Source organism: Pieris brassicae, chromosome 2, assembly GCF_905147105.1.
Source record: "Pieris brassicae chromosome 2, ilPieBrab1.1, whole genome shotgun sequence".
NCBI lineage: Eukaryota > Metazoa > Arthropoda > Insecta > Lepidoptera > Pieridae > Pieris > Pieris brassicae.
This window is the reverse complement of record NC_059666.1, coordinates 3,972,596-4,000,558: the sequence shown is the minus strand read 5'-3', so window position 1 is coordinate 4,000,558 and position 27,963 is coordinate 3,972,596. Positions and strand designations below refer to the sequence as shown.

The 27,963-nt window shown below is 32.1% G+C and overlaps 2 protein-coding genes across 7 annotated transcripts in view; both read left to right on the top strand.

The window, feature by feature from the left end:
* Nucleotides 1–11,654, top strand: part of LOC123720164 — a 32,905-nt gene extending 21,251 nt beyond the window's left edge. Inside the window, exons 1-8 of one of the 2 annotated variants that reach the window (XM_045676681.1) lie at nucleotides 1,034–1,151; nucleotides 1,473–2,030; nucleotides 3,530–3,649; nucleotides 4,647–4,827; nucleotides 8,090–8,171; nucleotides 9,153–9,252; nucleotides 10,157–10,310; nucleotides 10,813–11,654. In XM_045676681.1, the coding sequence (XP_045532637.1) occupies nucleotides 1,526–2,030; nucleotides 3,530–3,649; nucleotides 4,647–4,827; nucleotides 8,090–8,171; nucleotides 9,153–9,252; nucleotides 10,157–10,310; nucleotides 10,813–11,026 (1,356 nt within the window). In that variant the 5' untranslated portion in view covers nucleotides 1,034–1,151; nucleotides 1,473–1,525 and the 3' untranslated portion in view covers nucleotides 11,027–11,654. Of the gene's footprint in view, nucleotides 1–1,033; nucleotides 1,152–1,472; nucleotides 2,031–3,529; nucleotides 3,650–4,646; nucleotides 4,828–8,089; nucleotides 8,172–9,152; nucleotides 9,253–10,156; nucleotides 10,311–10,812 lie in introns of those variants that run through there. The other variant, XM_045676682.1, reaches the window with a different exon arrangement.
* Nucleotides 11,655–15,593: 3,939 nt separating this feature from the next.
* On the top strand, nucleotides 15,594–26,595 carry LOC123720135. Of its 5 annotated transcripts, none has more exons than XM_045676639.1 (8): nucleotides 15,594–15,620; nucleotides 22,045–22,204; nucleotides 22,701–22,867; nucleotides 23,663–23,806; nucleotides 23,920–24,053; nucleotides 24,251–24,394; nucleotides 24,600–24,742; nucleotides 25,887–26,595. In XM_045676639.1, exons 2-8 carry the CDS (start codon nucleotides 22,064–22,066, stop codon nucleotides 26,022–26,024), a joined length of 1,011 nt encoding a protein of 336 aa, XP_045532595.1. In that variant the 5' UTR covers nucleotides 15,594–15,620; nucleotides 22,045–22,063; the 3' UTR covers nucleotides 26,025–26,595. The 5 variants fall into 5 exon arrangements, with proteins under 5 accessions (XP_045532595.1, XP_045532591.1, XP_045532594.1 ...); XM_045676635.1 differs by lacking the exon at nucleotides 15,594–15,620 and adding an exon at nucleotides 18,761–18,838; XM_045676638.1 differs by lacking the exon at nucleotides 15,594–15,620 and adding an exon at nucleotides 18,762–18,831.
* The last annotated feature ends 1,368 nt before the right edge of the window (nucleotides 26,596–27,963 follow it).

The window sequence follows — 27,963 nt, the reverse complement described above, 5'->3', positions numbered from 1 at the left end:
GGATATATCATTTAATATCCAAGCCCTCAAGACTCGAGAGTACCTCGACTGGAAACAAAGTCAAGGTACATCGTAGACATTGTCTAGATGTCTAGTCGACGGAGATACGGATATAGAATTGCTATTTACACTTGCAAAAACATTTGATTAAATATAGGAATATAATAAGATTGCCCCGGTCAAAGTTATGTGGGGCATAAAAAAAAACAAATAAATGCGTCGATTTGAACGAGTCCCATGGTACTTTCCACGGATGTTTGTTTTTAGTTCGTTCGAATTAATACAATTTAATAAACGATTCGCCTGCCTGGCTGTTATGTAATATTTTAGCAAGATTTTTTACCCATAATCGTTAAATCAGTCAATACCACAATAAATAACATTGGTGAAAACTTTAAAATAGATTTTGTATTATCACTTTCAAACAGACAGTACGTAAGGATACGGTCTCAATTTATCTCAACTTTAGGAGTAAGCAGATTGCAGAAATCGCAAAACCAGCAAATGTGATTTACGGATAAGTCGTCGTAAGATACGTCCAGAGAGATGTATTATGGCATTTTCTGAATAAGGGATTATTATGCATTTATAGATTAAATTTAAAGTTACTTCGAACAAATGATTTAAAAAAATTGAATCGTCACGGTTAAATTTTAATTGATATTCCATTCAACCTATGATCTTTGATCATCAAAATACAAACTTACATATAATATGTATATTACAGTAATATGTAGTATATAATACAAACAATAATATACATTTTATTTAATTACCGATACACCGCCTAACTTTAAAATCGTCATCCAATCGTGCATGTAATCAATTATTAAAGAAAAAAATATTTATTTACTGTACGAACAACAAATAACGCTTATCAATAGGAACATGCCGCCTTTGACATAAACTCCTATTACGCCATTTTCAACTCAAGGGATAGTTTGAGACGCGGTCAGTCAGACCGAGAACTTCGACTATCAAGGGTCTTTGGTTCACTTGCCAAGTTAGAAATCGTGCATCCTGAATTACACGTTAACGAACTGTCTGTTTACTAAAATAGATCACTTACTCACAAAAGCCCAAAAGGTGTGGGTCACTTCATCAAAATCAAATCCCAAATCATTATACCCATACTTTTGATTGAAATGATGGTGAGTTTCTTTTACTCGCGTTTTACATGTATATAAATATAGGAAGTGTAATCAAATAGCTTTTAAATAACTTTTTTTGTAAATTAAAGCGATGCTTGATAAACTGAATTACATGGGTATTATGTGCATATTTAAGATTTATTTACCGTCTCATTTATAACATGTGAAAATTAAATATAACATGTAAAACATAACATTGCTACACTCACAACAGAGTGCGAAACGGACATTTTCTCAATCAACATAACAATAGTGAGAAGCAACTATATCTCCATTCATAATTTTCTTTAGGAAATTTAATACTCTTCCTCTTTGTTGCAGATTTTCACTATAAATTACGGAAAATCATCCGGTGATGAAGTTTAGAAGACAATATGGAAAATCAACGGATTTGCACACAAAAACGAATCATAAAGAGGACGATAATTATCTTTGTGATGTACTTTTCACAAACCAACTGCATTGACCTTAGAAATGATAATACCAATACTTTAGATAATGTACCCTGCCATAGCTGTCTAAATAGTCAAGATGTAAATAGATCAAACAATGACAGTATTGTTGGTAATATAATAGATACAGTTAGTGAATTTTGTGAGAAATATGTATTTGTTAATAATACTGAGAGAGATTTGAGTCACGTATTAGAGAACGCAATAGACGAAGCGTTAAAAAAAGACAAGTACGAAATATTTGAAGGATTCGAAATTAAATCTGTGAGTGTGAAGGCGGCTCAAAGTAAAGAAGATAATGACGGGAGGGCGCTATTTAGTTCGTACACTTACGAATACAGATTGTTCAAGAAAATTAAAAACTTTGTAGACACGCATATTCTGTCTATTAACTTGCCAAAAGCAGCGAGAGTTATTGGATTTAGATGTGAGTATTTTTATTAAAATATAAACGTTGAGTCATTATGGGACAGGTATTTCTCTTTTTCGAACAGAGAAGTGTTGGCCTAGTGGCTTAGGCGTACGTCTCTCATCCCTGAGCACTTAAATTCCCCATTGAGCACCAATGGGCTTCGATGAGCGCGTTTAACACGTGAGGAAAACGGCATTTGGAAGATCCAAATAGTTGCCGACGACCTACTTGCCTTTTAAAGAAAACAAATGTTCACGAAGCAGATAGAGAAATCTGAGGCCCATATCTACAAAGGTGTAACGGTGCTTTTTATTTGAATAATTTCTCATAAATAATCATATATGGTGAGAAAATTTGATAAGATTTAATTTGAGTTTTAACAATAATACAAATAGCATATTTTTTTACTGTATCAGTAATCCCCATTTATCAATGGTTATAATATCTTATAATTGGTGCAAGAAATATGTTATAATGCATACAATTCAAAGTTACATTCGAAAATCAGTCTGAATATTCAATCCCTTGTCAACCTTACTTGGTTGCGACCATAACTTGTGTATTAAATTAATAATTTGACCAAAATTCACAAAATTATACATTTTAATTTAAATCTAAATACTAAAGACTTTGTTTCGTTGACTGAACGTGTTATCATTTTGGATGGTGCTTTGGATCTTCTGGGTGTTTGTTGTTGATGTCTGTGTAAATAAAACAAAAGAACATAGTGTACAATACGAACTTTGAACTTTCTTAGAAATATGTCAGCTATCATAATAATTGGTTTATCGTTAATAGACTTCCGTAACTATCGTTATACACAGTAATAGACACAAAGAGGCACAATATAATATTATTAACATATACATGAAAATGGCAAAGGGTCGACTGATCTTGTTATAGCGTCGTTATAATAATAAATGTTACATATTTCAATAAATGAATGTACAAGATATTTTTCGGTTCAACATTGTTAATCCTTAATCGTGAAAAATATTCAAACTATATTTTACCCTTTAGCCCTCTTACAGGTTCGCAGTACTCCAATATATTTTAACAAGTGATCGTTTATATTTCTCGCCTAAATTATACATTATTATAATTTTTAAGTATTCTGTTAGTAATACTTATAAAACTATAATACACTACGTGTTGTGTTTGCCTGTTAAACGTATAAAATTATTATTGTTATTTTTATTTCTATGCCCGTTGGAGAATCTTTTTTTTTAAATAACAGCCGTCCATATAACCTAAGCAATATTCTTGTTATTATCCTAATATTTTTCATTTTTTATACAACCAGCAACACTTATATTATTATCTGTAGTTCCACTACCACTATATTTTCCTCATAATCTTGTGGAATTGATTACGAAAATAAAGTTATCTGTAGCTGTACATTCTAACTTAAATCACGGTAAACTTTATTATATAACAATCAATAGGTTAACTTTGATCTATTGAAATTAATTGTAAGGAACTGTATAATTACCTATGTTGTTAAAATGTTCCAGCGTTCGGCCTTAAGAAGTTCTTCCTTCCCTTGCTGATTGGGATGCAAGTATTCAAGAGTATCCTCTTGGCGATGTTTTTACCCAGTATTTTGGGAAGTTTTGGCAAAATTCTCGGGAAAGGTAAGTTTGCACTTAACAAATATAAGTTACCCATAAGGGTGTACGTTCCGCAAAGATTATGTTATAAAATAAATCTAAAATATTTCGGTTTATACTCGTGTTATGTAATTTGACTTTAAAAAATATTCACTTAGTATCGGTTATTAACAATTTTATGTTATAACGTTGCAATTTACCAATTAACTATTCAATCAAAGGAACAAAAAAATATTTTCTGACATACATTTTTATACAATAAAATTGTATGGACCTGAATAAAAACACATTATTTCAATAAGAGTTCCCTATATGCATGAAGCTATTCATATTTGCAAAATTATTTATCAAATCTTAATAATTACCAACCTTAGTAATTCAGGAATTAATTACAAATGTGTTCCCTTGAGAATATACCACTTTAAATCATGTACGAAGGAGGCGGTATCCCATTATCCTAAATTGTGTTGATCGTGTAGGTAACATAATGTACACTTATGAATGTGAAATAAAATGAATTTACTTCTAAATTAACATATACTGCCAGCACTTAAATCAAGCGCGTAGAACGGACAAAAAGAACTGGCAATAGCATTCCGTTGCTCTTTAAGATCGCCAAGGTTTTTTTCTGTTTTTCAACCTGCAACATGACGGTTTTGCTCCTCGTATCTTAAAGCAGTTAATTATTGCATTTAAATAAATACGTTTCACCTCAGAGAACGGAGAGAAAGGAAAATAACTTTTTTTACTTTTAATCTTGATTACGTACGTTATTACAGTGTTAAAGGTTTTAGCTGTCAAACCATTTTTTCTGTATAAAGTTTGGCATATTTGATAGCGCTCATGGAAGTCTGACGTAAGATACGAAATATAAATCGGACCTCAGAGAATTAGTCACAACTAAGTGACGTCATAACGAAGCCTTACTTAACACTAAATCTCAACCATAAAGCTTTGACACATAATAACGAAAACCGTAATTCTTAAACATTCTATTAAATTATTAATCTATTATTTTCAGGTATATCCACACTATCAGCCACGTCAAGCCAGGCTAGCTACCCACCAGCGAACAACGAAGATCCTAGCTATGATAACAAAGAAGCATTCATGGGATACGAGACAAACAATGCAGGTCAATTCGCGTTACAGGACTATAATGGCGAAACTGACCCCAATGATAACACTGATGATATGTCTAGGTAAATATTATACATACTAATATACTGCGACTAACCACGGAATCGTGGGTTCGAACCCAGTTCTGTCCCACCGAACTTTTGCTTGTTGTAAGTACAGAGGATGAGAAAAGTATGACGCGATAAATCTATTCTCCGGGATACTTGAGCCCCCCCCCCCCTCTCTTTACCGTACGATTTGTACGTACGCTATGCACAACAACAGCATATTTAATTCAATGACAATCGTGTATGACATGCTTACGTTTAACAATTTATTTATTTATATCAGCGCCAACAAAGCCACAAGAAAAAAACAAACAATAACAACGAATGTAATGCCCTGATAATAGGGGCGGACGGCGTGCACAAATATTATGCTTATACAAATATAATTAACTTTAGGATATACGTCATAGATTCATCCGTTGCACCGCAGACAATTCTTAGGTTGTATATTCAGGAGGAGTCAGGAGCTGGAGAAAACAAGCTTATTTCATATTATACATAGTTATCTACATCTATTATATATAGGACACTTGAAATAACAAAACATGTATGTCATTTGTTTCGCGTCTCACCATAATTATTAATTCCCAAATTAAAGAAATAGCCATTCAATTCTGGTAACTATTAGAGTCAGAACCAATCTGATTTATACAAGCTCATTTTCATAATGATTCATCTCGAATCGCTTTAAATTCATTAAGTGACAAATATAGCAAATTTCGGCTCACTTCAAACACTGATTGAAAGGAAATTGGACTAAACAAGCTTTCCAAAAGCACAGATTAACGTAAACCGTTGGTATATCTTACGAGATATCTGTAAATTCGCTACCTGTCAATTACACGCCAATTTAAACAACTCCACGGATTGAATTGAGTTCGTTAGTATAATGCTGTGGTTGCCTAGAAGAGATCGGTTAAAGCGATAAAGCCACGTATTGTCCTCCTTGTACATAATAAATAAATATAATCACTATATAATATGTAGAAGTACAATTTTATAGTGTCACCGAATCACGCAAACCGCCTCGGCATTTTCAATTATCTTTATATAATTGAGATAATATTTATCTATTTCTACTCTAAATATCAACATTTATTTTGGATTTTTATTTGCTATATTTAAAACTACTGTTTTATGTATATTATCATTCATATGTTTGTCATCGATTTCTTTGATAAACAAACACAAAGAAAGCGTTTATTTTTGTCCCACAGCGAATATAAAATCTAATTTACAGTCTAAATAGCTTCGTCACGCGACTTAATTTCGGAGTCCATTTCACTTAATTGCACAGATTTTCGCTTACATTCAAATTTTATTGATATCCTGCCGATAGAGGCCTTCATTTGCGGTCAATTCAACAAAAATTCTCATTTCAATCTATCGTTTCTTATTGCAGAAGTTATGCTATGGAAATGGATTATAACGTCTGTGTAATAATTTTATTTGTTATCAGTCTTTTGAGCCTTATGACGCAAAATAATTATTACTTCCCTGGGAATATAAATCAGAATTACATGGTATATATATTTAGCCTCGGAGGGGGTAAGAAAAGTAATTTGTTGATTACATAAGAAAGTAGATAATTTAGCTGCTCTTTAGATATAATTATGAACTTCATAAAAATTCGTATTAGTATTTGAAATTACAAGGATAGGTTAGGAAATATTATTTTGCCTCTTAATCCGTCAATTCCAAGTCATAACACGAACAGCGACTGATCATGTCAAAGTCATTCACATATATATATATATATATATATATATATATATATATATATATATATATATATGTGTATATATATATATATATATGTGTTCTCAGAGATTTATTACATACATTTCCCATAGATACACAGCATTAATCTTGTATCTGCATATATTTTCTGTATTATAATTTAAAACCTCCTCGCCTGGGTTATATTTAAACATATCGAAATAGACGCTGCATAAGTTATTTTTCATACTTTCGCTAAGTTTATGTATAAGTTGTTCGATGATATTCGATACTGTTTCAAAGTAAACGCTTATTCAAACATCGATTCGATAATTTATCGCTCATCTAATATTGAAAAACAGATTTAATTACGACGTAGGGAAGTGGTATTTTATCTACTAAAAAGCGATCTAATCCAGACAACGTGAATAATTGATCAAACACTAAGGAAGTACGAAAAGTGCCAAGTGAGCGCTACTTGAACGTTAAACCAAGACATTTAAACCATTAATGTATAAAAACAGCTAGTTTAGATAAAATATTACACTACGCTTATTTTCACTATAGAAACTTAGATACTTGTTTTCAATATAGAATTATGTAGGATTCATTCTGTCATACAAACACGCAATTCATTCATTCAAAAAATATCAATCATGTCATCCCCATCTTATAACAGTAATTACTTAAAACCGAAACGTTACATAAAATGGAACTAAAACTTATTCGATTTTCTCAGTCAGGGTCGTTTGATTATAAAGGGAACTGTTAAATGTAAATAAATTTTCGTTTTAAAATATAATGTCGAAATCAAGGATTTCAATAGAGAAAATGCCGGTCACTGATAAGAATAGAAATATCAGTTTGATTCCCGCTCTATTCGAGTTTTGTTGGAGCTTTCGGTTGGAGGATTCGGCTATAATCTTTAGGTACAATGAATTATACAATTCAGTAAGACTTAGTAGATACTCTATTGCAACGTGGCCTTTTCTAGCAATTTGTAGAGGAAAACTAAGATAAAGTTAAGGTTAATAAATATAGAATATATTTGTTAATACATTGATAATGATTGATATACATATTTTCACTATCAAAAAAATTTAGTTTAAGAAATCTTAAAAGTCTACTTGACTTTATCTACAAATATTGGTCTCTTTGACTATTTGTCATATGATTTTGCGATGTGCAAAAAAGATTGCACAAATGTTGAATATAATTATATCATTAAAGATTTCATTGATTATAATTTGTATTAAAAACAAATATATTATATTAACTTTTTAAAGGAGGTAAGGAAGGAGGAAAGGAGTTAAAGACGTCATATTTACTAACTTTTCTGTCAATAATAAAATATGGTAACCAATGCATCACATAAAAAGGAGGGTAGACTTGCTAAATATGTCTTAACCTACCCACCAAGTTTTTCAAAAACGGAATTATCGAAAATTAACAAAATATTTTCGAAATGAACGGTTTGAGAATTGTTAGTTCTTAGTTCAAATAGGTGCATGAGCTTTCCCAAAGTACAATGTGAATTATGTAAATTCTTTGTATTCAGGTTTGGACCAGGGGGCCAGAAAGTCTCGTATCTGCCATCCAAGAACAGCTACTACAAGAACCAAATGACTAACAACTATAAGGTAAATATTTTAATATTAGGGACTTGAAGTTGTTTACGTTTAACAAGTTCATACCAACCGGAAGCTAAAATATATAAATTCCTAAATCAATACCTAATTGGGTATTGAATTTTGTTATGGAGTCTCTCAACAACCTAATTTACAATTAAGGTTAAATTAATGTTTCATATTTATCAAGAAGGCTGCCTCAGCGACGGCAACATTACTTACACTAAATTTATAATTACTTTTAATTTATTTGAAAACACGACCTAAAAATTATGAGAGCGTGACATTGAATTGTCTTATTTAGAATAATTGACATTAACAAGGGTTCGTTATGACTAGAATTCAATTAACATAATAAAATGTTTGCATTCATAAAATAGTTACACTGAAATATTTCAGAACAAATGTTGAATACATCAACGTGAGTTATAGCTCTTTTGTCTCTTTCGGTCAAAGTGTATTCACGCTTTCATTATGAAAAGAGACAGGTCAATTCTTGTGAAAACTTAATGATTTAACGCTTTTAGCGTTAAATGAAGTCGAAGTAAAAAATAATGACAGTTAAACCCGTTAAAGCTATAAGTATAACTTTTTCTTAACATATTTAAAAGTACGTTTCACTGGAGATTAAAAAAAAACCGCATTAATGATTTTTATATACAAATAAATCTTCTTTTACGAATATAAATAATTTTACATAATTTGATATATTTATTTTAAAAAATCCGAAAAAACAATCAAATATATTATTTACAATTTTCTTAAAATATATAGTAATAGTAAAAATAATTAAAAATTTAAAACAAATTTAAAAAGTTTGGTCCCTGTGGTAGTGTACTTTTAACGCTGGCAGTACTTCCTCGCTGTATTGCGAATTGCGATAATTATTCGTTGAGCGAGGAAATCACCAGCTCTGGGGACACCGGTACAATCTTTCGTGCACTAACATAAATCGTGGTCCACGATAATGCCCTACATAAACCATTCTTTCAGAATTTCCAGAAGATTCCAGCGTCATCGATGATCCTGAGTAATTATGACCCGTTCTACTCACCCCTCCTGTCGAGACTGGACGGCATCTTTGCGAGTCTCGGTAAAACTTCCCAACTCGTTACAAACTATAATGGGATTATGATCAATCAGACGTCTTAGTACTTCGAAACTGTATTTAAGAGTAGTAAAGGAATTGATGTTTTACTTTGTTGAATGGAGATTTTAGTAATATTTTTACGGAAAAGCATTACATTTGGAAAATTGGAATTGAATCTTGTTCAAATATAGCCCTCGTAGGCTTATCAATATTATTTTTCTCTTTATTATTGATTAGTATTTAGATACCAATTTTCTAAGTTTGGTTTTATTATCTTCAGTAAAACTAGCGTGTCTACACCACCTCTTAACCGTCTATATAAAAATTGATTATTTAGTACTGTAGGTATAATCTCAACAACACATACAAAGTCATTGATGTCATATATATAATATATTTTGTCTTACAACTGTTTGCAATTCATATGCAAAATGTTTAAAGTCCTTTATTTTTTCATTAACGCTATCACAGACCGGAAGGAAATATGCTAATAATTGCTATGGAAAAGTTATAACTCTTCTGGTATATATAAATAATAACCAATGTCAGCCTGGGATGTAGCAGGGTGCATCAGAACACCTAAGGAATGTTTACCTAATAATTTGACATAAGAGAGCGATGTGAATGACTTCGCACTGTGTAAGCAAGTTTACCAATCAATGAATAGCAAATGTTATGGGCAGCACTTAAGATTTATAAAATTATTTAAAAGCAAGAAAGATCCCAACAATGACGCAATTCCAATTGATACTTATGTACATAATTATATTAATTTTTATAAATTGGAGATTTGTTTATACTCTACTTATGACTCTATAATAATAATTTAACTTTAACTGTCTCTGATGCTATTAATATTTTGTAAATGTTAGCGAGTTAATAATTAACGTACGGAAATCATTTTCAGGTCTAGCCCCGAGCGAGACATCAACAGACGCCCAAGGACAGACTTTGAGTGACGTCAAGTTGGAAGCGTGTCGTGAGCAGCTGATCTGCCTGATGTATGCTAATCCGGCGAAATATGCGCCCTACAGCAATTTGGTCTCCGCTCAACTCAGCAGGTACAAATATACTGTATTATTATAAACTCTAATTTGTCTAGCTGTGGAGGAAGGAAGCTACTCCTCGTCCGACCTAAAGGGAGCCTCCTCGAACTGTCAACCATTCAGTGGTTTAACCTAAGGCCCCAGTAATTATGGATGAGAAATGGTATATACCCTTATTCCCGACCCGACCCGACCACTAGGTGGGAATAACTTCGTTATCGCGTTTACATTATGAAGTTATCGAAGGGATTGTACGTGTCGCTACTTTCTCAATCATGAGAAAAATGATAAATCAAAGACTAATTATTGAGCAAATAGGTTCTAAAATTTAGATCAAACCAAGTTTAAAATGAAAACTGCAGCGATGTGATTATAGGTATATATTTAGAATTTACATGTAGAACTTGACTACAAATGTTTTATTCTGTGCTCGCTTATAAAAACAGTGTTCAGCATACACTGGCAACAACTCAAATGTCATTAAACCAATTTTTTACTAATATCAATTTTGTTACAGGGAACTAAACGAGCTCCGACGCCCTGTATCGGACAATCCAGAAATTCTCCGTTTCTTCAGATACATGAGGTCAGCGCGGAGGGGTCAAGAGGGCACCGACTGCCTGCAATTTAGCACTGGGTGCACAGTCTCCACTCCCACTCACACTATGATCGCTGCCTACCACGATATTAACAAACTTGTTACCGCTAGGCAGCTGAATTTAGGAAACTGACAGACATATAAGCAAAGACAGCAGAGCAATGCTCTATTAGAACCAAACATAATTAACCAAGACTTAATTTTTCATCTATGCAAGTTCGAAGATCATTACTACATAGTTGTATCTTCTTCCTAAACTATGTCTAGAGAAAGTTATACGTAATATTAAATTTGAAAATAGTGAATTGTCAGACTAGGTTACAGATTCAAATAAACATGTTCTTTGACTATAAGAACAATTACGACATTAAATAAATTTGTAATTCAAGAATCTGCTAAATCAACATTAAACATCATTATTCTATTATTATTTATAATAATTTTACAATACCACCACCAAAACTGTGGCACATACTTATTCTTTTCGATGAAGTGTTCATATATATATGATTAACTAATGTTATTTCAAAATTACTATAAAATAATAATCCATAGAAAGAATGGTACTGTTAGAATAAAAAACAAGAGTGCTCGAGGGTCGAGCACACTTCAATAATTTCGACAGCCGAGCTCACAGAGAGGCGAGTGACGCTTTGATACATAATGGTTGGCATCAAGGTCAAACATTTAGTTATATGTAAATAATAATGTGTAAATAAATTTATTTATTGATAAATTAATATTAAGATGTTATGCATGTTATTTATTGTATGGATGTGAACTTTTTATATTTATAGACTAATTGTATATTGTTAAAACTATATATCAACACTTAAGAAATATACTTTTCTCATACAACTTGTTCTCTCTTTATAAATCAAGATAATTATAAGAAATTATCAGGTATATATGATACAAAGAACAAACACCAAAAAATTTATTTCCTTAACATTGGAAACATCTACATACGTCTCGTATATATTTACTGTTGTTGTTTCGAGTTTTAAAATAATCTAAACTTAAAAAAAATTGGATAAATAAAAAACTAAAACATATTTAAAAGTTTGTAAAGTATATCGTTGAGCGAGAAAAACACCAGCTTGTGGTCACTAGTACTTTCTACCAGGCGCTAACTTTAGTACATATTTAATTAGCGTCTATGCAGTTCAACCTGGCCCAAGAATGCAAAGAAATTGTATTGGCTTTTACAACAAACTCCCAAGCGAAATTAGAAAATTATCACTAAATAAATTCAAAGCTCTCGTTAAACCTAAATTAATAAATAAAGCGTTTTTATTAATTTGACGAATATTTAAATGATCCTAATCCTTGGAATTGATTTGCTCCAGTTCAAACAATTTGTATGACTCAAAACTTAGCGATTAAAAAGTGGGGGGGAAGAGTTTCTCGCCAGTTCTTCTTTCCCGCTCCACAGCCTTGACTTGCGAACTGGAAGTAAATGTAAAATTATAATTAATTTAACTTTTCTGACGTTCTATGGATAAATTTATTTTGAGTTTGAAAGGGAACAAAATCAAAGTTGGAGGGAAGAAACAAGAAGATATTAAAAATCACTCTTACAGTTTCCTTTTTAAAATATATTGAAAATAAATAACCATATCCCTCTTGTATCGTTAGATGATTATAGATTCTATTTAATGCATTTTATAACAAAGTTAGTTAAGCTTGATTATAGCTACATTCAATGATTTTGATACTTTACAATAGTTGGACTCGATTGCTACTAAGAACGATCTATACACCTCAAGATATCTATAAAATAATTTGTCCTTATTAATCTCGTCGTATATAATATTTATAAAATAAAAAAAACGTGACAAAACATACATTGAATAATTATTACACAAGACCGTACCGTCTTGTTTAATAATTATTTTTCTTATTTTAATTTACTGCTAGTTTCCTCTGCAGCATAGTCGTTGAGCTTCTTTTATAAAGTGAAAAAAAAGAGTTCCTCGTAAATAGGTTTGGTAAGTTGAAGGGTTTGTCGTTGTAGGTTTTCTACGTCTTTGGAGTGTCGAACTCATAGACTGAGCCTCTAAGGAATTGCATTCAACCACGGCCTTAGCAGTAGAAGCCATCTGTAAGTTTGTGCATAAATAGCGACAGCCATCCCTACATCAATAGAAAATCTTTGTACCGTCGACGCAAGACATCGGCTGTTATTAAAATAACTACATCGATACACAAGCTCTATGTTGAAGTCGGAAATGCTATAGCTACTGAGAGTTATAAGGTACTGTCGTTGACGTCACAACGTGTACTACATATACAGTTTAACTACTTTAAGAACTATGTATAAGGACAAACTATCACAACTATGCAATCTTACTATAGTCTTCGTGAATGGAGATCCGGCTTATACCTTCTCTAAGTAGAAAGTTGACCTAACAACGTAAGTCGAGACGAGGCGATCATGAGAAACTGACACCTATTTCGTTGGAATAAAGTATAATTTCATGCTCGATAGTTTTATTAAGATGCGCGGTACATTATATTGGCCAATGCATGTCTTTCGGGCAGTGTTTCAATCGTATGGGTTTTTCGTGAATCATTCCTTACTAGGTCTTTGAGTAATTTGAGTACGTCTGTTGCGTATTTGTCAATAAATTAACAATTATGGGTTTTCTTTAAATGTTATTAAATACTTAATAAACTGTATGTATGGCAGATATATTTCATTTCTAAAAACTAAATTCGTATTATATAAAAATCCGTGGCTCTACTTCTGTATGTCGTGTTAGTGACGCCGCACAACTTCCTCCATTCTCCCCTGTCTGCGGCAGGCCTCTGCGTCTGGGTAATGGTAAGACTTGTAAGAGACTTTAAGTGATACCGCCACCCATGGACACTCACATTGCCAGAAGGCTCGCAAATGCGTTGCCGGCCAAACGAAACTAATCTAAACTGTCTGAATCTATGCGTGTTTCTTAATCCTACAAACAACTATTAATATATATAGTATAAGAATACTCTTATTACGTGCTCTACTTTACTGCCCATATGTACGTATGTGCGTCTATCTGGTACTGGGCTGCTGACCTACTGATATAATACTTTATTATAAATATACTTCGCTCTCGTACTCTCAAATTGTACGAATTCGATTAATAAACGAATGCGACAATATATATAATTTCTAATTGATTTCGTGTCATTTAAAACAATTACATGTTACAAACCGCCTCCTAATCTGACGAACAAGCCAATAAATTCAGCGGGGTTTGATTTCTTCTGACTCCTCACTTCTATCATAATAATGTAATAATAGATTACAAACATTAATCCAGACCTGTCAACAAAAAACTAATTATTTGGTTTCGCCGGCTAAAAATATTTTTATTTACAGTGTAATAAAATTTCAGATGTCAAGATGACCTGACAGTTTTAACTTCCGCTTAACTTCGTTAGTAAAGTTATTAATGAAGAGAAATGAATTTAGCAAGTTCTTAAGTATAGAGTTACTTGGTGAACTAAATTATGAAAAACAACAACGAAGCTACATGCTGTGGAAATGGCTTAATATATGAAACCCCTATTTAATGGGGGTTAAATATAAATATAACTGAAAAAAATTCAAATTTAAATTCATTTATTCATATAGGTAACACAATGTACACTTATGAACGTCAAAAACAGAAATGTATATGAAATGCTTCTAATTTTACATTTACTGCCAGTTCTAAAATCAAGGGCGTAAAACGGAAGTAAAGAACTGGCAATAAACCGTCCGCCACTCTTTTTAATCGCCAAGTTTATGTTTTACACAACATTTGTAAGGAGCTGGAACCATTAGAAAAACTAAATTGATAAAAACTATTTTTTTTCTGTCAAATTAAATTTACGTTATGATAAAAAGTGAGCAATGAGTAGACTTTATCGATTGTTTTTTCTTTATAGGCAAGTAGATCTATACATACATAGTAGGTTTTGACTGGGAGACCAGCTGATTAATACACGAAATTTTCTAACACACTAATAATACTCCAAATTAACTGCACCTGCTCTTGTAGTCAAACACACAACCTGCGGTTTAAGCATTTATAACTTGAATTGAGATAATAAAATCAAATATTTTTTTGATTAATTAAAATGATTTAATTTTGTTGCGTAGCCGGTCCTTTAGACATTGGTACCTAAGCTCTTATCTCGTCTCATATTTATTATTTTTTATGCAGCGTGTAATAAGAACATCACAAATTGATAAGAATATATCAGTAACCAGATTTTACACTACACGATAAGTTGAACATACCTAAAAAAGCTTACTCCACACTTTACGTCCCAAAACCTCTGGGATATCCCAGAGTTGCGGATGAATCAAACCGAAGTTTAATTTAATGCAATCAAAATAAAACTCTAACTCAAAGGAGTAAAATATATTTTTACGCAATGCATTGCTACCTTAACCGACTTATCAAACGGTAAACTCTGCATTAAAAAATAAACTTTATGTTTTAGAGAACAAAGTTTAAGTTCCCTTACATTATCTATGTGTAAATTATTGTTCTGTTTGCAAATCAACATACGATTTCAAGCCTTCTCACGCTTTATATAAAGACTAATTTTGAACATTTTTGAATGCGGATTTTGAGAAGTTTATGCAATTGTTATGTATTGTTATATAAGATAGTTTGTTGGTCCGTGGGTCATTCTTATTTGAAACTAACAGTGCATTGACGTGAACTAGATTTAGTGCAATATAGGTGAGTTTATTGTTGGATAATTAGTATATGAAAATAAAGCTCATAATTTTGGCTGTTAAGATAGACAAATCAATCGTTCCTTATGGAACACAAATCTATCCAAAGTTTTCGTTAAATAGATTTAATACTTGGATACTTTCCTATCACTCCTTTGCATATCATAAAATACTTTCCTTTAATTAAGAATACCTTTTAATACTTGGTAGGTATTAAGTATTCTATGAAGTCACTTGTTTACGTAAACTCCCTTAGGTACTTCCGTTATCAACACTAGACGAGAAAGTAGAAGAACTATTAGAAAGTGCTCGTTCTATGTACTAATATCAGTACTATTTCTAGTTTTAAGCTAATAATGAATGGTATTTAGTTAGATATATCCTAATTTTACGGTCTTTTTTCATTTTTATTGGCACAGGTTTGTACTTAACATTACACTGAAAACTAAGTGTCAATTAAAATATATAATTAGAACATCTATCCAGTTGAGGAAAGCCTGTAGAAAGACAAAATATAATGTTTTATGCTTATTATTTATTTTAATGTATGGATTATTGACTGTATATTAAAATCAGTATTAGTATGTATAGACAAAACTATATTGGCCGCAGGTATACCGACCTAAAAATACTCTCCTTGTGTGACCCAAATCAAACATTACATAATGTTATTGTGTCCTAAGCTGTGCCACTTTCAGAAGGATATAAGCAAAAGTTGCGTCACATTAAACTTATAAGTCATTCGCGTCCGATTTCGTAAATCGTTTCAAAGAACTGTACACCTTCTAGGTCAAATGATTTAAATTTTATAATAAAATTAATAAAAAAGAAAATTTTCTAATTAAGTTATTGCAAATAAATTTATTAGTGATGTTAAAATTGAGTGTTCGAACTTAACGCTGTGATCATTTTCTAAACTTTGTTCGCCTTTCCAAGCTATTTAAATGTTACATGACTCTCACAGATTATAATGATTGGTGCACTCAACTTCCGCACTTAGACTCTCATTAGGCCCGTTGCGCGTAAAATACCACAGATTAAAATACTACCAAAAAAATATTGCGTATCCTGGCTGTACAGAATAACTACGCGCTAAATGATTTCTGATGACTTTGTTTTTTAAATCCATTCGGAAATCTGAAGTATCTATGTTTATATTAAAAACTTTTTAGCACAAACTACTAACACATTTCTTCCACTCAAAGAAAATATAATTATAATGATCATACTCCATTGATTAGTATTTCTTTGGTACTTTAATAGAAATACGGTATTGACCGTGTTAACTGAGCCGATAATAGGAAACGTTAGCCTTATTGGAGCCAGCCAGCCGCATTTAATTACAATTACATGAAAAACCATTATAAACGTATACTCGAACATAAATTAATTAGTAACGCCCGCAGGCATATTTCTGTGTCAACTGAAATATCCTTCAGTGTCAAACGAACGTCCTCAATTTTTTACATGCAAAGTTTCGTATTTTTCTTCATTATACAAGATTCTTTTTTTTAATTTAATTAATTTAAATCTTATACTCGATTTACGTTATCGTTATTCGCAACTCCAGCTAACAGGGAACTGAGAGATGTCTCAAAAAGAAAGTACATAACCGAGATTAGAACACACAATCTGAGTGTAGCTTAACCCAATTAATTAAAACAAAACGTGACCTTAAAATCAAGTTTGACACCTATTGAATATTTTATCTTGTTTAATATTTAGTAGCTGTCACCCGTGCCCAACGGGAGACGCCAACCCTTTAAGTTAATAAAGTTCCTTTTTCGGAAAGGGAAGATTTCGACAATCCCCTGCTGCTTAGCCTCTCGGTCACATATCTGATTGCGTGCATGAGGCTATATAGTAGTGGTCCCTGTTTATAATAAAAAAAAAGTTATCCAATTCATGTCATTCTTTATTTTAACCTAATACAAACTACGATGACATACTTTTTTTAGTAGTCATGACAAATTACAGAAGGCATGATTAGCGGTATGTGCTATTAATATTTGATAAACAATTGACTTTAAATTTTAATAGATAAGTTAATTAAAAGTTTTGAGCAACAATTAGTGTGATGACATATTTCTAGATATGTTGTTGTCGCGTGCAGTATTATTTCGTGTTTGCTTCAATTCCCAATTTAGAAACAAAAAGAGTTCTAAAATGTTTTCGTCTATGTCTTGTTCTATAATATTTTTATAACGTCTTTACACGACCACTAGCGTAGCGTATATCAGTGGAGCCCCAGGCGTTGAGAAGTCGTAGGTTCGAACATCAAAGGGTACAAAAATTGAATTTTATTCCACCAATTCCAAAAAAAAAACGTCAAATCAAGTATAAATTGCCCCCTATTATGCCTAATAATTAGTCGATACTAATTCGTTATAGATTTATTTTATTTGTGTTTATAATGAATATTTCCAAATACAGCAGTATTGGCCTAGTGGCTTCAGCGTGTGACTGTCACCCCTGAAGTTATGGATTCGATCTGCTGTGCACCAATGGAGAAGTGCGCATTTAGCATTCGCTCGAACGATGAAAGGCACAGGAGGCTGATCACCTACTTGTCTATCATAAAACATATACAAAGGCCCAGACCTAAAAAGGTTATAACGCCACTGATTTTTTATACTTCTACATAGACAAATACTATTACAATATTACTTTACTCCTGGGTATATTTATTACCAAAATGTTTTAATCATAAAAGTCCAGCCGTGCCAAGACAGGCCCCTAAATACCCATGTAAAATTGTTTATCAATATAAGTTTCTTATTAAAGGCTTAAAATAGTTCTTTAACCGAGCCTTTAACCTATTATTTTAATTATAGTGGATCTATGAAAGTAATAGTCTGTCAAGAACATAGTTTACAATCAATGTTTAATAAAAGATATATTTACTAGAGATATTTTGATGCTACTTATTCTCATTTAAAATCTTGTTAGTAGAGAAAAAAAATCTAAAAAATATAATTTTATTCATAATGATAATTTATTTAAAAAATAGTATTTATTGGTTTTTGCACAGACTACGTGGAGCATTTACTTGACGTAATACGTTGTGTATCTGTAGTCGTTCGGCATACTGAATACTTAATTATTCATGATTAATGACAGTTACATGAATGACTTTTGTTATTACTTAAATCTTAAGCTCCCAAATGAAATTTTCTCCGGTTCTGGCTCGAGGCACTAATTACCCGTTCCTTCGTGTGAGATGTATTTAATTTTAGGTGTTCATTACGACCCTCTAATTACAATATTGAGTTGAGTTTTAGTCGAAATTTAGGTTTACAAAGTTGTAAAGTGGTTTGGTGATTAAACGTACGTAACGTGGGTGTTATAGAATAACGATAAAAATTATAGAAATTTGTTATCGCTGGGGAGATAATTTTATATTTGTGGTTCTTTATTCTTCATAGTATTCATTACTAAAGGTCGTGCCTGTTTTGAAAAGCCATACGTCGACTTGCTGCCTCTACTCCACTCTAACCTCAGCTTGTCTTGCATTAGGAATGTTGAGACCCATAAATGTCTTTAATTGGTCAGAGCAACAAGTAGGCGATTGACCCCGACATCTATGTGTTCCTTTAAAATGGAACAATCAAAATTACTGTGGACATTTTAACATGATCTATATGTAACTAGATTTGGAACGTTGCTATCAGGGATTTTTGCAGAAGGCTTTCTACTTATATGTTTTTAGGCAAGTCTTATTACAACAAGTTGTAACCTTATTGATGGACATTGGCCACAACATTCTATTGCATAAAAACTTTATTGGTTAAGAAGGTTATAAAGAACACCGATTTAACTTAAATCTGGTCTCAAAAATTGAATCATTCAGACACATTTGACAATGCTTAAAACGAAATAATATGAAATTATGAACTAACCTTTTTTGTCAGTTTCTTCAAGTGAAAATACATAATGAGTCTGTATTTAGGACATTCGAATATATGTCTCCTATTGTGTATTCCGATCATACATTGCAATGAATGCGACCGTTATTCTGTTTGGCAAAGAATATTTAAACGAGTATAGGGTCGTATATGTTTGATGCCTCCATGTTTAAATCATCACAGTTCTACAGCATGTTTACTGCTAAAAGACAAAAAGGTCTTGAATATATTTATATCGGTATTCCCTACCATTATTCATTAACACTCCATCGCCTTTATAATATTGTGCTTACAAATTTAGAACTAGATTTTAAAAATGGGATCTAAAGCAACCAGTGTACTTATCCAACCAGGGCTTATCTCAATAGGGTACCACCGATTTAAGCTCAGAGCAAAAACAGTTAGAGTTTTATAAAAGTGTATTTACTTACTAAAATTTGTTCTTTGACTTTTTTCAATAAGTATTTCTGACATTCATCCATCTGTAAAAATTTCATTTACGAAGTGATTATTGTGAGAAACCGTTGTACTGGCTTGAAAGGAGTTTTTGAAAGTCTTACCCTCAATATTAATAAAACTTTTTTTTTGAGTGAGGATATTGTTGACGGTTCCTAGAAAAGGTTTTATGAATATCTTAATTTCACCGATTTAGGTTAATTCTTTGATTTATGAAACTCAATGTAATTTTGTAAAAGTGAGATTTTATTAAATATTTTACAAAGAAAGTTTCTATTATTGTCAGTTTTGGAATGAAAACAAACAAAATATTTCTTGTTAAGGCCTAGGTCTTAATTTTGTTATCCTCTTAAATTCGACTTTACTTGATAAGTTATTTATGGATATTTCATTTACATTAAATAAAGCGTAGAAAATATGAGAGGGTTTCGAAATTATTTTATTATTATTTATAATTATTTATTCGAAGTTTCGTGGAACATTTTCAATGGAAAATCTAATCTAACCTTATTGACAACAATTGTTTATTTCTATGTTATATCTGTGTGATTAACTTGTCTTTGCTCTATGTTTCGCGTCTAGTCGGAACTCGCGCGTAGTGTCTGAAGATCATACCTCTTGCCTGCACGCCGAGGCCTACTATTTCCAAACGCATTTCCTTTTGTAAAGTGTTATTTACAAATGAAAATATCTGATTTTGATAGGATTTTTTTAATAAGTGAAACCATAAAGAAGTGGAAATTGTATAACAATGTTCAGAAATATAATTAGGATTTTTATGAAATTAGGTAAATATGTGTTAATTATTTTCTACTGTAATCTTGTTGCTGAACAACTCTATTATTCACTATAAAAATATCCTTATCACTCATATATTTGCACCATTTATGCATAACACAGTTATAACGAATTACAACACATTTTTTTCATTATTGCTACTCAAAATGTTTTTTTGGTCAATGGTTTAAATAAACAGATATATAATGTCCGTAAGCGATAAAAAAGTAATCAAATTTTTCGTATAAAATCGTTAAGCCAGAACGACGTTAAAAATATCCCCTTTATGCAAACGAAGATACCCTATAAAAGCTTTTAAGTACAATTTTACTTGATTACAGTAAAATTTTCCTTTTAAACCAGAATAAAACGTGTCGCAAATTGTTCATCAATACACAAAGTGAGTTAACGAAATAATGGACTACATATATATTCCAGGATTTTCACTTTTATTTACATAGAAATACACGGCAGAATCGCGTAATATTACATGAGGCAATAAATGTTAGGATATTTACATAATGACACTCTTAATATAACAGCAATACGGTTCAAATTGTAATTCGATTTTCATCCGCGAAAGTGATTCCGCGCCCACGTTTAAGTAAAAGTAGAAAACATCGGCTTTAAAGGAAATATCAATGTTCGTTGAAGTCACGTAGTAAATGGAAAATTTGGAATTATACCTGTAAACTATATTTTCTTTTTAAGAGGAGCTGTAGCATGTCTACCTATATTAGAGTTTCATTGTATGAGAGATCTAAGAATGTAATTTTCGTATAACAATTAATTAAAAACCGAATACACCGTCCAATTTACGTAAACATGGAATACGTTAGCTAACAATTGTTATTAATTAGACCCAGTTAACTTTATTTTATTCTTACTTAACGGTTAAGCCTTTGAGGAATGGTCTGTATTGGGCGAGTATCATTAAATATTACATTTGTTAAACAATCATTACCTTTAAAAAAATGTTGCAGCACGATTGTGGAGTTGAATTTTTATACCTATCTTTATTTATAATGACCCAATATCGCATCTAAGTTATCAAATTATAATCATATAACTAAATATAACAAACAAATATACAGCATTTACAAATTTCTTAACTTACATAGTAATGTTAAAAAAAATAAGTATCTCAATACAGCGAGTAAATGCTGCTAGCGTTAAAGGTACACTGCCACAGGGACCAAACTTTTTAAATGTGTTATAATTTTTTATTAATTTTTAATTATTTTGATTTATAATGTAATTTTTCTAATACTGTATATTTTAATGTACCAGGTAGCCAGATAAACAAAGGATGTTGAACCAGGCGCGATGGTTGATGCTGGTGATAGCCGCGCTTACGCTTCAGTCGCGAGGAGAAGGAGGGATAAGATTGCCAGACCAACCCCCACAGGAGGAAGGCAGGTCATTGCACTTTGATGACAATGGACGATCGGTTAGTACATCAATGAGGAAAAATCAAAATTATAGCGTCTGTAATATTTTTAGTGCTAAGTTCTTATTCGCTTTAAAATATTTATTATAATCACGGCTTGTTGTGGTGGATCGTTGATATTTACTAGCTTATATGAACGTGTAGCAATTGTTATATTAATTTAATTATTAAATATTCTCACAAAGTACACTTCACACAGATACTGTAAAAAACCTGTTTTGGTTTAATTAAATTTCGTATAAGCGGGTTTATCTTACACGGCCCATAAATAACTTCCAAACCACAAGAATTCTTATATGAAATTGTGTATCAAAATACGCGCGTAATTTTCTCCGCGTTATGGACGATTTTCATATATTGCTACAGGTGAATGTTTAAAAGAATATAGATTTCTTACGTACTATGGTATATTAGAGAAAATCCTGATTGCCCAAAGATAAAGACAAAGATTTTTCTTATCTCTTTGTTTACTAAACTACATAATGATTTTTTTTAGCCGCAAGCACAGGGCCGTGGCCTTCTAGACTGGATAGGCCTTGGAGAAGACCAAGACCCTTACATTCAGAAGGCGACACAGCAATGTATAAGCGGGGATCTTGCTGACTGTTTCAAGGCGCAAGCGTTGAAATCGTTCGATGATTTTTTCGATAAACAAGCTTACCAGTAAGTATATAACCAATATAAATAAGTAAAATGAATAGATGTTAGGAAGGGAATTGAAGGACAGTGTCTCACGGGTAGTCTAGATGTAGTATCATATTTCCTGAGACTACGTTACAAAGCATCAAATCGCCAAAGTTCTCTTGAAACGAAAATCTTGAAACTCGACGCAGCTCACTCATTTCACTTTTAACTATTACTTAACTGTAGTTTATGTTGTCAACTTAGAGTAAACTTCTGTAATCCTCATACACTGTTAATCCTAATGCATAGTTCATGATAAGGGATACCTCTAATGTGTTTGTAATCTGTCTATCCCTCGTTAGTGTAGGCTCACCCAATAATTAACATAGTCTGTGATCATGAAAGATTACTCGCAGATTATACTTAAAATATATTATATGTTTATGTAATATAAACAAGTATTATCTTGTTGTCTAATCTATTGGGGTGTTCGGAACATCAAACACAGGTCTGGTCTAGGTCTAATGTTTAAAGAACTTTATTTCTCATTACAAAATTTTATTTTATTTACAAGAGAAACTTAACATTATATACGACGAGATACACGTTCCAATTTTAGTCTAGTACATTCACTCTGACGTGTATTTTTAATGCCCTTTTGAATTTGTCAAAGGACTGTTACTTTTAACCTTTGAATGGGGTCTGGGAGCGGCCTCTTCAATTATTTTGTATTTATCTTTGTAGCCAAGCTGGTGATCCACCTTATGTGTCTGATACACGTTGTCAGTGGATTACACGTGTTCAACTGTAGTAATTGCATTAAGAAATTTTTAGGTTGTCAGAGAATGCAGTACTAGTGAAAGTGGAGTCCCAGGCCAGAGCGCTTGCTCACGAGCCTCCAGAATTCGGCTCTCAGCCCCGCAGCGATGACTCCGACTGGGACGGCCTAGTTAAATATGGATTGAGAAAAATTGAAAGGTAATACAATAATAGTGTTTTGTTTTATGTGACCTAAAATAAAACTTGTGAAAGGCATGTTATATCTCACCTAAAGATGTTATGAGGGTCGTAATCGTCGTTATACTTTTCAGATTTCTACGTTCATCCGCATTGGAAATGCAGCTCGACAATGAAGTGACGTCTGGTGGAGTTATCGCGCCACGGTTCATTGACGAGATCGCCGACGAAGTAGATATCATTGAAGACAAAAAAGCGCCTCCATTCCGTAAGCAAATAAAGTCGTTTTATTTCTACATTGTTCCTACATATCGTAAGAAGAGAAGAAGAGAAGAGAAGAGATATTTTTATTTTTAAAATATTAAAAAAAAATAGCTGTAGGACTCCGGAACTGCTTGCCTATAAGAGTACATAATGTAAATATTAAATAAAATTTAAGTCATTAAAATTAAACTATTTTTACAGGTCGTCATAAGCTAAAGAAGCTAATAATCCCAATGCTGTTGATCTTGAAGCTGTTCAAGCTGAAGCTGCTTCTCTTCCTGCCTCTTATCTTGGGACTGGCCAGCTTCAAGAAGTTCCTTGGTTTTATGGCTCTAATTATTCCAGGTAAACATATTTTAGGGTACTTAACCAGTTGGTTGCCCCGTCGACTGGCAATTTTAGATTTCGTAAAGAAATTAAGTAACGAACTTTAACAGGATAAATAGTTAACAAGTAGACACCAAATCTTGAATTACATACTGACGTCGAGAACAATTTACATCTCAAATCGTATAAATAACACTATTACAACAAATATAATTAATTCCAGGCGTTATCGGCTACTTCAAGTTCTGCAAACCTAACCTGACTTCACCGTTTTCATCGAACCATTTCTCGGCTCCTCAGTACTCTCCTGCTGGCATTGGCCTTGGGCCATACAGAGAGCCTCAGTACAGTCATTATGATACCTATGTAAGTCTGCGCAAATTAATATAAATAATTAAGTCTGATGATGAAGAGATGTTCCTTGGCAGCATAGCATATACACTGATAACGGCGGCCATTTGCCTTCTCAACGGTTCAGGGTATTCTTTGAAGCTTTAATAACTACAAGAGGTCACTGAACTATTCTCGTCTATACAAGATTATGTATGTTTGATTGATCATTACTTAAAGAAAAGTAGATAGCCCTATTTGCCTACCAAACCGATTATATGCCACGAGCCTTTACGACGGAAGCTAAAGGGTGTATGTAGAAAACCATTTATGTTTAGAAATATGTCCTCATTACGCCCGAAAATAAAAAAGGGAATTCTCAAAGGAAATGTTGTCATTAATCATCCTGCGACGCTAATGGAAAAATACAAAACTATGCCTGAATGTTATTATCGTGCTACTGGGAATAACTTTCACGTGCTTGCAAACATTTAGTGGATTATGTTAAATATTTTGGCTTAATCTGATTCCAAGTAAGAATTAATTTCATATAAATGTTCAATATACACACACGCGTTCGAATTACTAAAAATAGAATAATTCTCTAAGGAAGAATTTTACTCATACTAAAGTAGCTGGCCGTAACGTATTGCTGGGCTGTCGAGACTGTGAATTATTTTTAAAAAGAGAACTATTTGATTTACTAAGAGAATTGAAATTAAAAAAAAAACGTTTTCATTAGCAATGTTTCTAACTGGCCTGTTCGAAACATTTTCAGTGTTACCCACGAAAACATTTTGGAAGGCTTATCTTTGGTAACGCCAAAATGGTTAAGAAATAAAGTATACTCGTTAAATTACATATCTGTTATGTATATATATATAAGCTTGCCTTTTTCTTTTTGTGGTGCCTCTCCATTATTTCAGTGTTGCAATCTGACTTGGTCAGACTTGCAACTTCAATTAATTTTATTCTTAATCTGAGCTAATATTATATAACGGAATATTTGCATTTTTCATATTGTAAAGTTAGTTAATTTAAAAATTACTACTACTACTACTACTACTAGACATTTTCTGTCCATAGTACGTATAACAAATAGTTATTTACTATACAATTATTTTATGTAAAATAATAAAATAAAACATTGCGCACAGTTAAACATACTTGTCAATTTCAGGCTGGACACAAATATGGTCAACCTTCGGGAGGTGTACTATTCCGAGAGCACGAAGGAAACCCACAGGATTTAGCGTACCAAGGATGGGAATACAGGAATAAGAAAGGACCAGATGACATTAAGGCTGAAGATGCATAATTCTAAGCTGTTACGTATTAGGGAATTTAACAGAAGTTTTGTAAAAATATAATTAAATACCGCGCATTTTTTAAAAAAACAAGATCGTATTACGTGAAATATATTAAATTTAATTTTGCTTGTGGCACACTGCTTCCTAAGTAAAATTATTGTCTTGGAATTATACGCCCTCATTCATAATACATCTCTATATTTTCACATCTTTTAAAGAGCCAATCTGTCTCTTTTCGTCAAAGCATAAATTGGGCAGAAAGAAACGAACAAAAGTTAGTTAAGAGTAATAGTTATAATTTTATTTTTTTTTACTTTTAAATTGCTTTGATGAAGTACCAAATTCCGTATTAATAATTATTAATGTATTTAGACACAATCATGTATGTCGTGGTTATAAATATGTTGCTTCATTGTTACGTAGCAAATGAAAATAACGTGACGACGAAAATTTTCTGTATTTTCCAACACAATGAGTGTTTTGTTATAATTTAAATAGAAAACCTTTACTTGTACCGAATGGTACGAATGTGTAAACTTTATAAGTTTTGTAAATAATTTTATTTATTAAGGTTTTGAATTAGCTCTTTATTGATGTATTAATAAAAAATACTTTTGTAATTTATCTTATTATTATTACCATATTTTAATTATATTATATATGTCTTTCACATGTGTCATACAAACGAATCCTATCTTAAGTGATGCCGGTTTTGTCACGATGTACGAGCACCTGTGCTCAAAGGCTAACAGCGGGATTACATTTAAAAAAGTATTTGAACGCATGACCCGAGAGACAACAGTCATGCTTAAGCCACAAGGGCAACACAACACACAACAACGCTCTCATTTTTTTAAATTATAAGGTATATTTAATATCTTGTAAAGCGTCATCACGTCTGATACCCGTAGGAATTGACATTACAACTGGGACATAGAAAAAAAAAACATTTCAAAATAGTATGACAATAAGTACGACAGGAGGAATAATGAAAGATAAGTTAGTTAACTTAAGTTCTTTTTTCTCCTACAATAAAGTTAACAAAAATAGTGTGACTTTATATGAATTACAATATCGCCTTTACAATAATTATCGCTAATAAATAATATTATGTTAACTTAATTTTCTACAAAACTAGTAAATAGCTTGAACTAAGGTAATGTTCATTAACAGTCTTAGTGTTCTGTAATGTTTTGACACTATGTTCGTGTGTCCGAGATACCGCACTTGCACTTAAATTCACTACACTAGGTTTATTAACCCAAAAGGTTTTGTTCTCTTTAGGCGTCTTATTCCTGTTGTGTCCATGAGTTGGATTGCTTCAGCATTCACATGGCTATGTAGCCTGTTTAAGTGAGGTAAGGAAAACCGTTTCGCCGTATTTAGGACTGTATCCACATTAAGATCCTTGTATATTTTCATTTTTAATGTACCATGGTGCATTGCCTCATGGAGAATGTCCCAAAGAACCTTGTTCGGAAACCGTTGTATTATTTCTAAATTGCTCTTCGCTGTACAGCGACTGTATTGGTTGTATTGACAGGGGCGATTGCCTTCCTATTAGCCAGTACATTTATTTTATATCTAATACATATATTTTCTTTTTCATGTGTTCATTCCATCGCAGTTTATCTAGGGTCATTACCAAGTATTTAACGGTATTAGCATATTTAATAATTGTATCGGTAATAAATAATGGTATGTAATGTATGGCTCAACTCGTAACATCGACATGAACAGATTTCGTATGGTTCAAGCTTTATTCGCCACTTAGTGGTCCAATCTCTGATAAAATTAACGGAATTTCGTGAAATTTCAATGGTTTTTATTCCATTATCAGTTGTTTATTGTCTTATAAAGTAGCGGGTCCAATGTGGATTCAAATCACTAGAGAAGGCCTTGATTGAAAAAATTAGAGGCCTTTTTCGAGTACGTAAGTTAATAAGA

Bases quoted from the DNA above. Each gene is read 5' to 3' on its own strand.
- LOC123720135 (XM_045676639.1), top strand. From the start codon at position 22,064: ATGTTGAACCAGGCGCGATGGTTGATGCTGGTGATAGCCGCGCTTACG. The intron at 22,868-23,662 runs GTAAGTATATAA...AGAAATTTTTAG, and splicing joins TTCGATAAACAAGCTTACCA to GTTGTCAGAGAATGCAGTAC. The intron at 24,743-25,886 runs GTAAGTCTGCGC...TGTCAATTTCAG, and splicing joins ACAGTCATTATGATACCTAT to GCTGGACACAAATATGGTCA.